Source organism: Piliocolobus tephrosceles, chromosome 18 (assembly GCF_002776525.5).
Source record: "Piliocolobus tephrosceles isolate RC106 chromosome 18, ASM277652v3, whole genome shotgun sequence".
Lineage (NCBI taxonomy): Eukaryota > Metazoa > Chordata > Mammalia > Primates > Cercopithecidae > Piliocolobus > Piliocolobus tephrosceles.
This window is the reverse complement of record NC_045451.1, coordinates 16146274-16160573: the sequence shown is the minus strand read 5'-3', so window position 1 is coordinate 16160573 and position 14300 is coordinate 16146274. Positions and strand designations below refer to the sequence as shown.

General features: G+C 42.2%; 1 protein-coding gene across 4 annotated transcripts in view; it reads right to left on the bottom strand.

The window, feature by feature from the left end:
* The window catches only part of BCL2 (BCL2 apoptosis regulator), a 197345-nt gene extending 183248 nt beyond the window's left edge, over positions 1 to 14097 (bottom strand). For 2 of the 4 annotated variants that reach the window (XM_026448263.2, XM_026448262.2), the window contains exons 1-2: positions 13172 to 14097; positions 12085 to 12950 (exon numbers count right to left, since the gene is read on the bottom strand). In XM_026448263.2, the coding sequence (XP_026304048.1) occupies positions 12085 to 12669 (585 nt within the window). In that variant the 5' untranslated portion in view covers positions 12670 to 12950; positions 13172 to 14097. Of the gene's footprint in view, positions 1 to 12066; positions 12951 to 13171 lie in introns of all 4 variants that reach the window. The other 2 variants (XM_026448260.2, XM_026448261.1) reach the window with 2 other exon arrangements.
* Positions 14098 to 14300: the final 203 nt, after the last annotated feature.

Sequence of the window (14300 nt, the reverse complement as noted above, 5' to 3'; positions counted from 1 at the left end):
CTCCAGCCAGGCTGAAAACTCTTCAGTTCCTGCAGTCCACCATGTGGCCGCTTGCCTCTGGCCTTTGTTCCCGAAGTTCTGCCTGGGGCCATACTTGGTTCCTCCCACCCACTTCACTACATTGATTCCTGCTCACGCTTCAGGCTTCAGTCCCCTTCCTGGGAAGACTTCCTCGACTCCAATAAATTTTAGAAAATTTAATTCCCATGCTGTGTATAATGGAAATGAAAAAAGTTATTTCTTGACATGTTAAAACATAACCATTCTGAATTGGATCATCATGCTTAATGAAGAAATTATTGAAGCATTTTAATTAAATTTAGTAAAATAAAAAATAAAACCAAACCAAAATATAAACATAGTTACTCATAACTAAATCATTAGTAAATATTTTTCTGATAATACTAGCCTAAACAAAAAATAAGAAAAAGAAAGAAAAAGGTATACATTTTGGAATGAGTGAAAGGAATTCATGAGTAAAAGCTTTTATCTTGTATCAAAGGAATGTATCCCTCACTCCACAATTGCACCCCTTGAAAACCTATTTCATGGCATAATTTTTGTTCTATTACTAGAATGAAATAAAATCACGGAAATAAAAACAAAACAAAAAAAAAACAAAAAACAAAAAAAAACGCCCGCACTATTGCTGCATCTCTTCTCATAGCTTTCAACATGCTCTCCTGCGGTTGCTGTTGAACAGTCTTCACTCCCCCAGACCAAGCTTGTCCAACCCATGGCGGGCAGATGGCTTTGAATACAGCCCAACACAAATCTGTAAACTTTCTTAAAATATTATGATTTTGTGTGTGTATTTTTTTTTTTTTTTAGCTCATCAGCTATCATTCGCGTTAGTGTATTTTACATGTGACCCAAGACAGTTCTTCTTCTTCTTCCAATGTGGCCCAGGGAAGCCAAAAGATTGGACACCCCTGCCCCTAGACTATCAGCCATCCCCCTCTTGCTCTCACTTCCCACTTCTCCAGGCCCTGGCTTGATTTTTTTTAAAGTATGGTATAAATGAATAACTGATCTCTTGTTCTGTCTGCTTTAATCATGTGACTAGGTGCAAAAACACAATTACCCACTTAAAAACACAGAGATGCAAGCGGATCCTTCGCCATAACAATGAGCCCACTCTATCAATGTCCTGTCATGCCAAACAGGTAGAGAGGTTTTAAAGAAGAGTCAAGTATCCCAACTCCTATGAAATCTCCCCATATTCTCCATATTTTAAAATCACTGGCTTAGTCACGGGTCATGCCCTTTAAGTATTCCGTACAAAAGGTATTTTCAAATTCCAATGACATGTACTTTCATCGGTTAACTTTTAATTGAGCCAAATATTAAATGTTCACATTAACCAGACAAAGCATTTTTAGCTACTGATTTGCAGTGACAGCTTGTGTTATTCTCACACACAGGCCAAGCATGAAATAGAAAACTAATAACCCCTTAACTGTATTCTCAAAGTATCATTTATGGGAAAGAAAACTACATTCAAAGGAAACTTGTGCAATGGCTGTCATTTTTTTTCCCTGAGCCACAAGCTGTTACAAAGCAGGGGAGCTCATTTTCTCACAGATACGGACAAGCTCAAGAATCCCACTGTCACTGGATGTATTCATTAAGAAGGAATCTGGCAGCAGCACAGGGGACAGATACTTTGGAGAACAGGCCAATTATCTGGGTGTCCTTTATAATTTGAAGTTTCTGAATTCACTCATAGATAAGCCGCTTGAAGAGGGCCTGGCAATGGGAACATAATGCGCAGATGGCCACTGAAGAAACAAGAGGGAGGAAGGGAGGCTGGAAGAGAGAAGAGAATTTGCTTGTGGTTTCATTCATGGGGACAAATCTACAAGCTGACACATTCATCTTTTTTAAAAGCCCCTGGAGAAGTCTGGTCAAGCTTCATTACCAGTAAACATATCAAAATCTTTCTCAAACAGATGACAACTGATGAGCAACAATGCTTTGAGTTTGCTTCATGCCAAGGGATGAGGGTTCTCAAAATACAAATTCCATCAGTTGTTAAAACCACAGATAGGCTGTGATGCTGGCTTGAACCAGAATAGAGAACTTAGCCAAAAGCTGCCAGGCCAGTCGTTTTATGTGAGACATCCCAGGTGGTCTTCTTGTTGAGCAGCGTCCTTAGAAATGAGATCTTAGGTTCTCTCGCCTCTGGGAATGCTGAACTGTACTGACTTCCACCTTCAATTGGCTGCTTGTTTTTATGGGAGAAGAACGAGGGGACCATTTATCCTTGTGACTTTTATGCTGCACTTCTTTTTGTATTTGAGCTATAACACTGACCAGAGTTAAAATCCACCTTGCTCCCACTGTGAGAACCTTGGGCCAGCCCTGCTTTCTATAATGATAGGGTGATGAATAATCTCAGCCTTCAAAACCTTTCAGTCTGGGTTAGGCTTGAGATATGAAACAAAAGGAATGAGAGCAACTAGGCATATGTACATAGACTGTGTTTCTACAACCTTTGTATAAACAGATAGAATGTGACAACCAACAGGCTGGTATCTATATTAGCCTTAAGGACCAATACATGTCAAATGTTTAATATAAAGCAAAATCTAGATTTCTCTTTAAGAATAAATGATATGCTTTTTCAATTCAATGAAAAGGATGAAATCAAAACACTTAATAGTTATTTTTCTTCTTTCATTTCCCTTAAATATTAATGAACCTGTAGGATGGGACATTTCAGACACACACACAAACATACACTATAATAAAAGAAATAAGAGAAAATTAGCTGCTTAGGATGAATTGCTCAAAATGCCTCTAACATAATCATTTTATTCATTCATTCATTCAATAAACAATCATTGTGTGTGCCTATTACCTACTGTGCCTGGTGCCAGGTTGAATTTAATAGAAGAAATATTTTATTAATAAGGAAGTCCCAGTGAGAAAGGACACCTTGATTTTGTAAGACCTAGAGTCACACATAGAGGATACTGTTAGAACATTTGGAACAATACTAATTTGATTAAAGTTGAAGGATTCATTAAGTTGGCAAACTGGTAGGGGGAAGCCAAGCTTTGAACAGTAAAGCTTCAAGTTAACCACCTTAACCCAATCCATGCAAGTGCAAGTCCACCGATTATCTTTGGGAAAAGGTGGGGTGCAAACAGCAGTTGCAAACGAAGACAGCATCAGCAGTAGCAGTTAGGACCACTTTGGGCAACGAAAGAAGGCAAAAGAGAAACCTACATGATTCGAGGGAAAGACGTATTATGGTTCAGCCTCAGTTTCTCTCTTGAGTGCCAGATCCTTATGTCTAAACCTTACTGGGCATTTCCACTTGGATATCCTACTGGGAATGTCCAAAATGAAATTCATCACATGTACCCCACAAAGTAGTAACTGTTGTTATCTTTCCTTTCTCTCTGGAAGACTGTATCATTTTTTGAGCCAGTCAGAATGGCACTTGAGTCTTTATTCTTTCCCTCGATTATTCCTCATATTCGACCTGCTGTCTGTCCTTTGATTCTACCTGCAGTAGGCCCACATCTGTCCTGTCCTTTCCATTCCAGGTGCTTCAGACCTCGCACCTGGTCTCCCCATCCAGCTTTAGTCACTGTCAATCTTCCTCAAACCCACACATCCTGCCTTGTCTCAGAACCTTTGCAACATCCTTTCAACATCCCTGGTACAGTTAAACACAGCCATCCATCGGTAACCTCAGGGGGTTGGCTCTGGGAACCCCCATTGGATACTAAAATCTGAAGATGCTCAAGTCCCTGATATTAAATGAGTAGTACTTCCATATGCACATCCTCCTACATACTTTATTTATTTATTTATTTATTTATTTATTTATTTATTTATTGAGACAGAGTCTTGCTCTGTCCCCCAGGCTGGAGTACAATGGCAAGATCTCGGCTCACTGCAACCTCTGCCTCCCAGGTTCAAGCAATCATCCTGCCTCAGCCTCCCAAGTAGCTGGGATTACAGGCACCCACCACCACACCTGGCTGATTTTTTTTTATTTTTAGTAAAGGTGGGGTTTCACCATGTTGGCCAGGCTGGACTTGAACTCCTGACTTCAAGTGATCCACCCACCTTGGCCTCCCAAATTGCTGGGATTAAAGGCCTAAGCCACTGTGCCTGCCCTACCCCATATATTTCTGATCCACAGTTGGTTGAATCCATGGATGTGGAACCCAAAGATAGGGAGGGCTATCTGTACGAGTTTCACAGCTTAGTATGTAGTGGTAAGTTCTCAAGACTATGGAGTTATCTAAGGAGAGTTCTCCATGTCCCAGTCAAATCAGACTCTCCACAATTCCCCAAACACATCTCACACATTCATGCCTGCTTTGACACCTCCAATTGCCACTACCCGGAAGACCCTCTCCCCATATAGCCAGCCTGTTCGCTAAAACTTGTCTCAAAATTATCTCCGGCATGAAACTCTTCAGATCTCACTGTAGCTGGGTTGGGCCTCTCTGTCTACTACACATTGTCCAGGATTACAGTGATTTGCATCCTTGTCTTGGTCCCCTACTGATTGGTAAGTTCCTTGAAGGCAAAAGTTATCTTAGACATTTTTTCGCTTCACTAAAGCACCCAGCATAGAGCTCTGCATGGAGTAGGGTCTCAATAAATGTTTTTTCAATGAAAAAAGTTCGTGTCCATGTTTTCCTAAATAACCAGATCCTGAAAACCCTCTCCATGACCATCCCTATCCTGGTTCCTGGGAACCCAGGGTTAAGTTTTGTGGACAATTGCTCATTTCCCTCAATTAGGACTTCTTCAAATCATTTTCTTCTTATATTATCACTTTAATATTTAGTAAGTGGCTTTGTCTCCCTGTTCTTATAATTTTGTTATAAAATACCTCAAAACTTCTCTGTGTGTCTTCAGCGTGTGTATGTGTGTGTGTGTGTTTAAAGCTGCTGGCAGGAATCCAGGTAGGAAATGGCTAGGAGATAGACCTGAAATTTTACATCCAAAAATGCCAGTGCTGCCATCGTTTATGGACTCGCTTTTTTTTTTTCAAAAAGATAAATCTATATTTAAAGCTGATGAAATAATTTGTACTTAATTTTATTCCTATTTTAATTATAAATCAGATATCAATATATCTGAGATATAGCATTGAACTAAGAGGACTAAGTATGTGTCTCATGTTCTCTTAGAAAATTCTAATGCAGCTGAGAGGAATATTTGGCTGCAATTCAATTTCAGAGTTAATATAGAGATATAGCATTCATCATGTTGTAAAGCAGAAAAAAAAAATCATCCTAGTTATCTGCTAAGGAGAGCTGGAAAAATTCAAGAAAAGACAGCCTGCAACACTGATCCTTTGTTTGGTGCTCCAAGTATTAAAATTGGTAAACTCACCATATTCTGTTGCAGCTTAACTGTGTTTTCGACAGTTAAAAATAAAGAAATATAGTAACTGGATCTGTCACAAGAAAAGATGTATTGGTCTCAATGGAAAAAACCTCCCCTGAAAAATTAAAGCTTCACTTGACGCAGTGGGTTCTCGGGTTGTTTTTGGGAGACATGATAAAGGGCAGAGTGGAGTCAGTCATAAGTTTCTGACTCATTACATGGAAGCCCCAGAGAGCTGATTATTAACTAAAAATGGAATACGGTTCTATCCCTGAAGTTGTGAAGGCAAAACAAGAAGCAGAATGGAAACACAAATTTCCCCACTGACGCATGTGGCCCAAACGCGATGCTCAAGGGCAGGTGTCTTCCATGGTTAACCTGCTCATGGAATGTGGTTGATCGCCCGAGAAAATCACCCAAGTCACTCTCAGTATATTGCTACGAATGGTCATACCAGTATGTCAGGGAGATTCCCTTTCTCACATATTTAAAAGGGCGTTTGGGGAAGTAATCCTTACCCTAAGCTATTTTAGTGTAGTTAGTCAAACATTTATTGAAGGCTCACGTATAACCCCACTATAATCTTGCACTAGAGGAATCAAAGCAAGTACAAATTTTGCCAGCAGATACTATCTTTTCTCTGCACAAGTTAAAGTTTATAATCTCTGGAGGTAAAGGACAGTATCTGGTCACAGAATTTTGACCTGCCCAGCTGCCTGCAGCAAGTTTGGGGTTAGGGTTATCCTCTCACTTTGATTATACTCCCCACTTCTGCTCCTTTTTGCTAGTATCTAAGCGCATTATGGTTTTCTTCAGGTAAATCCTACCCTTCACTAATTGGAAGTTAACAAGGAGCTAACACCTGAGAGGTCCCTCTCCGGTGGAATGATGAGGCAGGCAGGGGATGGTCACGGGGGTGGTGGTGCCTATAAGGAAGTCCCATGGTTTGAAAGAGAGAGGAATAATCATTCCTTATTCACACCAAAGGACAGATGGGTGCATCTTTTGTCTGGCAAATGGAGGGCAGAGAAATAATGCTATGGAATATATAGAATTGGGCAATATATCAGAACAACAAGTAACAATCTATAAAAAGTATGTTTTTAAGTGAAAACATACATTTTCATTTTGTATGTTTTGAAAGTTTTACAGTCTCCATTTAAATGAACAGGATCACAAGCCCAAAAAGTCGGAAAGCAAATGCCAGTGTTACAATGGACTGTGAATTTCTGTAACTAGCATCATAGAAGTGTCTAGATAAATAAAACAGTAATATAACCTCAAACCAAAGGAAAACAGAAGCTTGTTTTTCCCCTCCTCAAAGGAAGAGCCCCTGTTCTGGTTCAAAACCTACTTGTATTTTTCGGCATACAAGAGTTATTTAAGAAAGATAGTTCTTCAAATTACCCTGTTTCAGTCAGTCTAATCAGAGCCTTGATTGTCTTTTACTTAAAAAGAATTAATGAAATGCTTTAGAAATTGTAGACTGGTGTTTATTAAGTCTTCTTAGTATGCATAAATAGTGCTTAGTGGGTTAATATTTAACAAGGCAACTCCCCCTGCCTTTCAGTTCTCTTAAGCATATGTCTATGTTATACAGTATTTCTAAAAGTATCTACATTTGGCCCTATTTCAATTAGGCCTAATGCACACATGGACAGTCATATAGTCAGAAATAACATTCTTAGACCAAGATTGAAGTACATGCAAAATAAGTTACAGTTATTTGTTTTTTCCCTCTAAGTCTCTGAGTCTAGGATCATGCTTATCAGGCTGTACAGTAACTACGAGTTTATTAAGACGCCTGCAACACTAGCCTGTGAGTTTATCCAGGGCAGAGGCAAAGCTCTTTTGCCCGTGCCTCCAACCTAACCCAGGACAGGACTCATGTAAGACTGGCAATCATATCTGTGGAATAACTGTCTCAGTCCTTGGATGATTTTCATCATTAATCCTGCTTAGACATCAAACATTAAGGTTGCTTAAGCCAAACCAAGAGGCATGAAAGAGAAACTTCATAGTGGGGTAAATTCACTGAGTAGTCTCCTATATGTAGTTGACAGAAAGGATGACCAGATTGAGGAGTTACTGTTATACCTGAATAAGGTGATATTAGATTACCTTAAAAAGGTTGAACAGAACCTTTGAATCTCAAATACAATATATCTCTGGGGGAAAAAGAAAACTTTCTACTTGTACACTACAAAGACATTGTTGTTTTCTGGCACAAATGCACTTCTGCTGAGAAACTGCTTTGCTAAACTATTGCTGAGACATAATGAGTGACCTTAGAAAAGGGTGCGGAGGTATGTTGGGTGGGAAGCACCACGGTTAACATGCAGCACCCACACACTCGCTCAAGAGTGGGCTCATCATCCCTCCAAACAGCGCAATAGGACTGGGAACAGAGATAAGAAAAAGCTACAAGAATTTTGCTTGCTTTTTTTTTTTTTTTTTTAATTTATGGCTTTCTGTTACCTGGTATGCTGTGTGGCCTGATGACATTTAAGTAATCTGAAATGTACCAGTTCAATCAAAGATTGCTAAAAAGGGCAATCCATTCTCATTAGAAAGTACGCCTGAAAGTAACAGAATGCACAAAAGAAAGCCATGTTTTCAATGGACATTAAATAGCAACAAAGGCCCCAAAACAGAAAAGAGAACTCAGTTAACTATAAAATTTTATGAAGGTCCAGAAACAATCACACCACAGCACATGACTGAAAACTCTACGAGAAATAATGTGTTTTTTTCTACTAAATAAATTATTGAAAGGGTCATGTGATTCTTGCAGGCAGAAAGATGCACTTTCCCAGGAAAGTTCATCATGAAATATATTATTTAAGACTAGATCATCTTCAAGCTATTTTTAATCCTATCGTTTTGCTGCCAAAATTGGCCATAAGCAGCCAATCCTCAGACACTAGAAAAATGATGCTCTTCCGTGTAATTTGTACACTGGCATGAGAATGGTATTGCTTTCCAGTTAATCAAATGTTTTGCTGGATGTAGACTGCATTGAGAAAGGAAAAACTGCGTGCTGACTAATCAAAAGGCAGCTGAACTCTACCAGGTGTGGAGAAGTTGCTATCTTCCTAAACCACCAACACCAACCAAAAAATAAGTCGGATTACCACCTCGTCAATAGAATAAAGCCAATCTCCTACAATCTCTTGTCTGAATCATCTCATTCTTCTGGTGGTCCACATCTCACTCTCTCCTAAGACACGAAGCTGAATGTCACCAAAGTTCTCAGTTTAGAGGGCCACTCACCATCACTTACCCAAAACTCAACCCCTTGCCTGCAAGAGTCTCTTTGTCTTAAAGAAGTTGCAAGGTCACTAAAGTCATTTACAGAATTTAAACTGTGTTATGAGGGGATAAAATAATAACTAACAGCTATTAAAAGAGCTAATTCTCTTGCCTTTAATTGAAGAAGAAAAGCTATCTTACTTTTTAATGGGACCAGGGATGCCAATATAAATTGTATAACTACTATGAAAAATATTCATGAGAAGACTGGGCTTATAGTTAATCTACCTGCTTGCTATCTCTCCTTCATCCCAATTTATGTCTTCCTAAAGTCAGATCACAATAGGGGACATCTGGGAAATATTCAGTATTCCAAGTAACACTGTAGATCTTTAAGGTCGCTGGAAGGGGACAATGCAGAATCCATCTCAGGTAGCAACTCTTCCTAAAAGACGCCACCAGGAACCAAGGATAGTAGCCAGCATCGCTAACTTTAATGTGCACACAAACCACATATTCTGACTCAGTAGCTCTGGGGTGGGAGCTGAGCTTTTGCATCTCTAAGAAGCTCCCGGGGATGCATGTGCTAGTCTCTATAAGCCACACTGAGCAGCAAGGTATCCACATTTTCTAGAATTGCTGCTCTCTCACTGCTTCCTCTGTCCTGCCTCTCTCTGGATGCCACACAATGCCTTATTCAGACCTAGGAATACAGTCACACTCCACTCTACAGCCAATTACTTCTTTAGTCTTTATTTAATTTGTAGTCTTCTGGGACAATCTGTCAGAGGCTGATCATTCCAAGGACCTGATTTCTCCATGTTACGGAACACAAAAGTCAAACAGATTGCCTCAGCCTCACAAGGTTCTAATCTTCTAGGAGCAGCAGCAAAGCAAAATAAATGACTTAAAGTCTAAAGCCAGGAGTATTCAGTGTAGTATTCAGGAGATGGGCTGATCCACTGAGCCTTGGGGACAGTGCAGATTATTGTCACATGTCAAGAAAATATGTTAGCTCTCTTCTGAAGCTTTGCCATTAAGACTACTTTACACTATAAAATACAACATATTATTAGAGATGTAACCCCAATTGGTGTAAATTTGAAGAAAATCTGTCTGTATGCCAAATGCCTTAAATGACTTTTAGATTAATAATCACATTTGAAATGATAGGCAAATCATTTATCATTCTCAAACACTACCACTTTTATTCCAGAGTGTCCTATGAGTGCATTTCCTGGTATATATGTATTTTTTTCTCTAAATTCCGTCGTTTTCCTATATAGTCACCATCTATGCGTTGTTCTGAAAGCTATTACATATTTTACCATCAACCATCTGTGCTTCTACATGATTTATTTTTACTAGAAGCAGTTTTGTCAAAAAATTTTTATCATGTTCTATGGTGTGTCCTTGTGATCTGGCATCATAAAATGTAGCCTCTACATTTATCAACCTCAGATACCTGTTGACCACAAAGATAGGTCTACTATGAAAACTCTGTTTCAAAAAAAGAAAACAGTGAGCCTTTACTTACAAAGAAACTTCAGTTACATGAGATGGTAACACACTGAAATTCAGCAACAAATATCAAGGTTGTATCTTAATTTCTACCATAAACATGTGTCTCTGTTTCCCAGGTTTTTATTAACTTACTTGATAGACAGATACCAGTTACCACGTTGGATTTATTTCAACTAGAAAGAAATTTTTTAAATGTGAATTTTTCATAAAAATATGAAATAGCAAAACTATGAAATCAGTTTTACTTTGGTTTAAAAGGATCCTTTTGGAGTCCGGAAGTCCCAACCTTTTTGGTTATAGTGATTAAAAATCAAATCACCTACTTCACCAAATATTTAACAAAAATATTCTTTTCACCCTTTAGTAAATTCTTCCAGAATTACTAAACATCTGATAATGTGAGATCTCAACAAACAATTCGAGAAGAGCATTTAAATTTTAGAAATTTAAATTGGGGCATTTTGATTAATCTTACTTTTAAACACCAAACAGTGGCATCAATATTTTGTCAACTTTGGTCAAATAAGATCAGATGTTCACATCAATCATCTACTTTTCTTGGCCTTTTCTCTATTTGGCTTCTTAATATGAGCACACTTTGTAAAATGTAATAAAAACATGTAGTGTGCTTCTTGACATCTAATCCACCTGCAGTCATTTCTAGGCTTTTTGCTCCTGTTAGGTCCTATAAAATAATGACATTAGTAAGTCTCCCAAGAGGCTATAAAAGGAAGCACTGAATTGCATCCTGTTTTTCAAAGATAACTCTTCAGATTAAAACAAAAAGTGTAAAACAAAAAAAAAAAAAAAAACTTCAGACAAGAATACTTTTTCCTAAATTCATCATTTTAGATATGAGATATAGATCTCCATTACAATCCTTGACTCTTAGGAACTGCACCACCACCCCCCGCAAAGAATCTCAGAAAAGTACAATTGTATGGCATAATGACAAAAGCTCTATCTAGCACAGTACCAGAAAAAGATCATCTCACAAATGTTCTTCAAAGCCACAGGTATCAGTCACTTCAACTAAAGTCAGGGCATGAGAATCCACAGCTAAGAATCAATTCTTCTACATTTTACATAGATACCTACATGCAAATTTTTTCAGGAGATCACAAAATTAGGTCGATTCTAGGTTGTGAAAAACAAAAGATTCTAGCATTCTAGCAAATTGGTAAATCATACACAAATTATAGAACACAAAGAATGCAGCCGATGCAAATTCTGTCACTGACGAGGTAGCAAAGCCATAGCCTAATACTCCTCAAGACACCTCATCACGCCCACTGGGAATACAGCACACACTGGAGATTCCAGTCCAAGGACTCTGGAATGTCAACTTAGCTCTTTACAAACACAACTAAGTTTTCCAGGGAAAAAGACTTACATTGGTTTTCCTCTTTCGGAAAATTTTACCGAGTGACGATGCCCTTGGTTTTCTGTGGAGTCTATTCTTCTAATTAGGTTGCTCTCAAATTTTAGTGTACAAGGGGCTTGTTTCAGAGGCGCTCGTTTGGGATGCAGACTATCAAGACCCAACCTGGTATCTGGTTCATAAGCAGTCCCTGAAACCTCCCTCTGATTCCAACAAGCTGCTCAAGCCAGGAAACGGTGGTCCTGGGGACTCCTGGACCTCCAGCTTGAGAAACACCGAAGGGGGTACCATTTACCACCACATCCCACTGGATTACAAACGCTGGATCTTTGGATCTCCACGACTAGCAAGCAAGTTAAAGACTTAGATGGCAGGCGTTATCGGTCAGGTGCGGAGGGAACGCTTTGTCCAGAGGAAGAGGTAGGGACGCCGGGAAGCAACCACCCTGATTTTATTTCGCGGGCTCCACAACCTCCCCTTGCCCCAGGAGCCCACCCGCACTCCAACCCCCGCACCTCGAACCTGTGGCCTCAGCCCAGACTCACATCACCAAGTGCACCTACCCAGCCTCCGTTATCCTGGATCCAGGTGTGCAGGTGCCGGTTCAGGTACTCAGTCATCCACAGGGCGATGTTGTCCACCAGGGGCGACATCTCCCGGTTGACGCTCTCCACACACATGACCCCACCGAACTCAAAGAAGGCCACAATCCTCCCCCAGTTCACCCCGTCCCTGAAGAGCTCCTCCACCACCGTGGCAAAGCGCCCCCGCGCGGTGAAGGGCGTCAGGTGCAGCTGGCTGGACATCTCGGCGAAGTCGCGGCGGTAGCGGCGGGAGAAGTCGTCACCGGCCTGGCGGAGGGTCAGGTGGACCACAGGTGGCACCGGGCTGAGCGCAGGCCCCGCGGCGGCGGCGGGGGCAGCCGGGGTCGGCAGCGGCGAGGTCCTGGCGACCGGGTCCCGGGACGCGGCGGGATGGGGCGTGTGCCCGGGCTGGGAGGAGAAGATGCCCGGTGCGGGGGCGGCCCCAGGGGTCGCGGCGCCCACATCCCCGGCATCCCACTCGTAGCCCCTCTGCGACAGCTTATAGTGGATGTACTTCATCACTATCTCCCGGTTATCGTACCCTGTTCTCCCAGCGTGCGCCATCCTTCCCAGAGGAAATGCAGCGGGGGCCAACGGCACCTCTCGCCCCAGCTCCCACCCCACGGCCCCCCCAAAAAGGAGTTATAATCCAGCTATTTTATTGGATGTGCTTTGCATTCTTGGACGAGGGGGTGTCTTCAGTCACGCGGAACACTTGATTCTGGTGTTTCCCCCTTGGCATGAGATGCAGGAAATTTTTATTTCAATTCCTTTCGGGTCTTTATTTCATGAGGCACGTTATTATTAGTAAGTATTGTTAATATCAGTCTACTTCCTCCGTGATGCTGAAAGGTTAAAGAAAAAACAAACTAATAAGTAAAAAATCAGGTGCATTTCCCTGTATACACAGAGTGAAAGCAGGACATACACACTACAAGTAACACGGCTAAAAAGAATGTATTAAACTGCCTGGAAATTAAATTTACTCGAATGCACTTTAAGTAAAAAATCTCAAATGTTTCCATTGAAAGTTACATTAAACCAATTTCCTGTGCAGATAACTTACTTGTATTTTTTAAGAACAGCATGATCCTCTGTCAAGTTTCCTTTTTTGTAAAACCAAAACAAATGCATAAGGCAACGATCCCATCAATCCTCAGCACTCTTCGGTTATAGCTGCTTTGAAACTTCCCAATGAATCAGGAGTCGAGGGGGAGAGGGAGTAAAAATTAGGAGGATTTCCAGATCGATTCCCAGACTTCTGCTTCACAGAAATGTCAATCCGCAGGAATCCCAACCGGAGATCTCAAGAGCTCGAGAAAAAAAGGCAGCGGCGGCGGCAGATGAATTACAATTTTCAGTCCAGTATTCGCAGAAGTCCTGTGATGTTTTCCCCTTCTCGGCAATTTACACGCGCGCACACACGCGCGGGCACAGGCATGAATCTCTATCCACGGACCGCTTCACGTCTCCCCAGGAGAGAGACAGGGGAGGGGGAACGCTGAAGGAGCCGGGAACGGGGGCAGGAATCCTCTTCTGATTAAACTCCGAACAGCAAATGCGTTTTCCGAAAAGCTGCTGGATAAATGAAGGCAGGACTCGCCTGGCCCGCCGGTGCCGAGCGCTAGAAGCCCGCGCTGTGTGTGGTGCTGCGAGGGGTGGGGAGAAGGAGGTGGTGGGGGAGGGTTTTATTTTTTCCCTCTTTTCCTAAAAAGGATGACTGCTACGAAGTTCTCCCCCCTGGACCCCCTCTTCCGCTGCACCCCACCGGCGCACCCCGCCTCCGGGCTGCGCACCCTTTCTCCTCCTCCTGCTCCTGCGCGGCGGCGCTGGCGGCGGCCGCCTCCTGGAGCTCCCGCCGCGCAGCCCGCTCCGAGCGCTGACGGCCGCGGGCGGGGAGGGCCCGGCGCCCCTGCACCTTCGCTGGCAGCGGCGGTGGCGGCAGCGCGGCGGGGCCACGGAGAGCGGCGGGCGGGAGCGCGGCGGGCGGGCGGGCGGGCGGCGCGGAGGGGCGGGCGCGGGAGGAAGGGGGCGGGCGCGGGGCGGGGGTGCCTGTCCTCTTACTTCATTCTCTGCACAGCCCGACCGGTTTCCTGTGCGTAACGTCACACGGTTCATTCAAAAAAAGAAGAAAGAAAGAGCCCTCCTCTGAGCCACCCGACCGCCCCCTCCGCCCCGCTCCCTGGCCCGGGTTA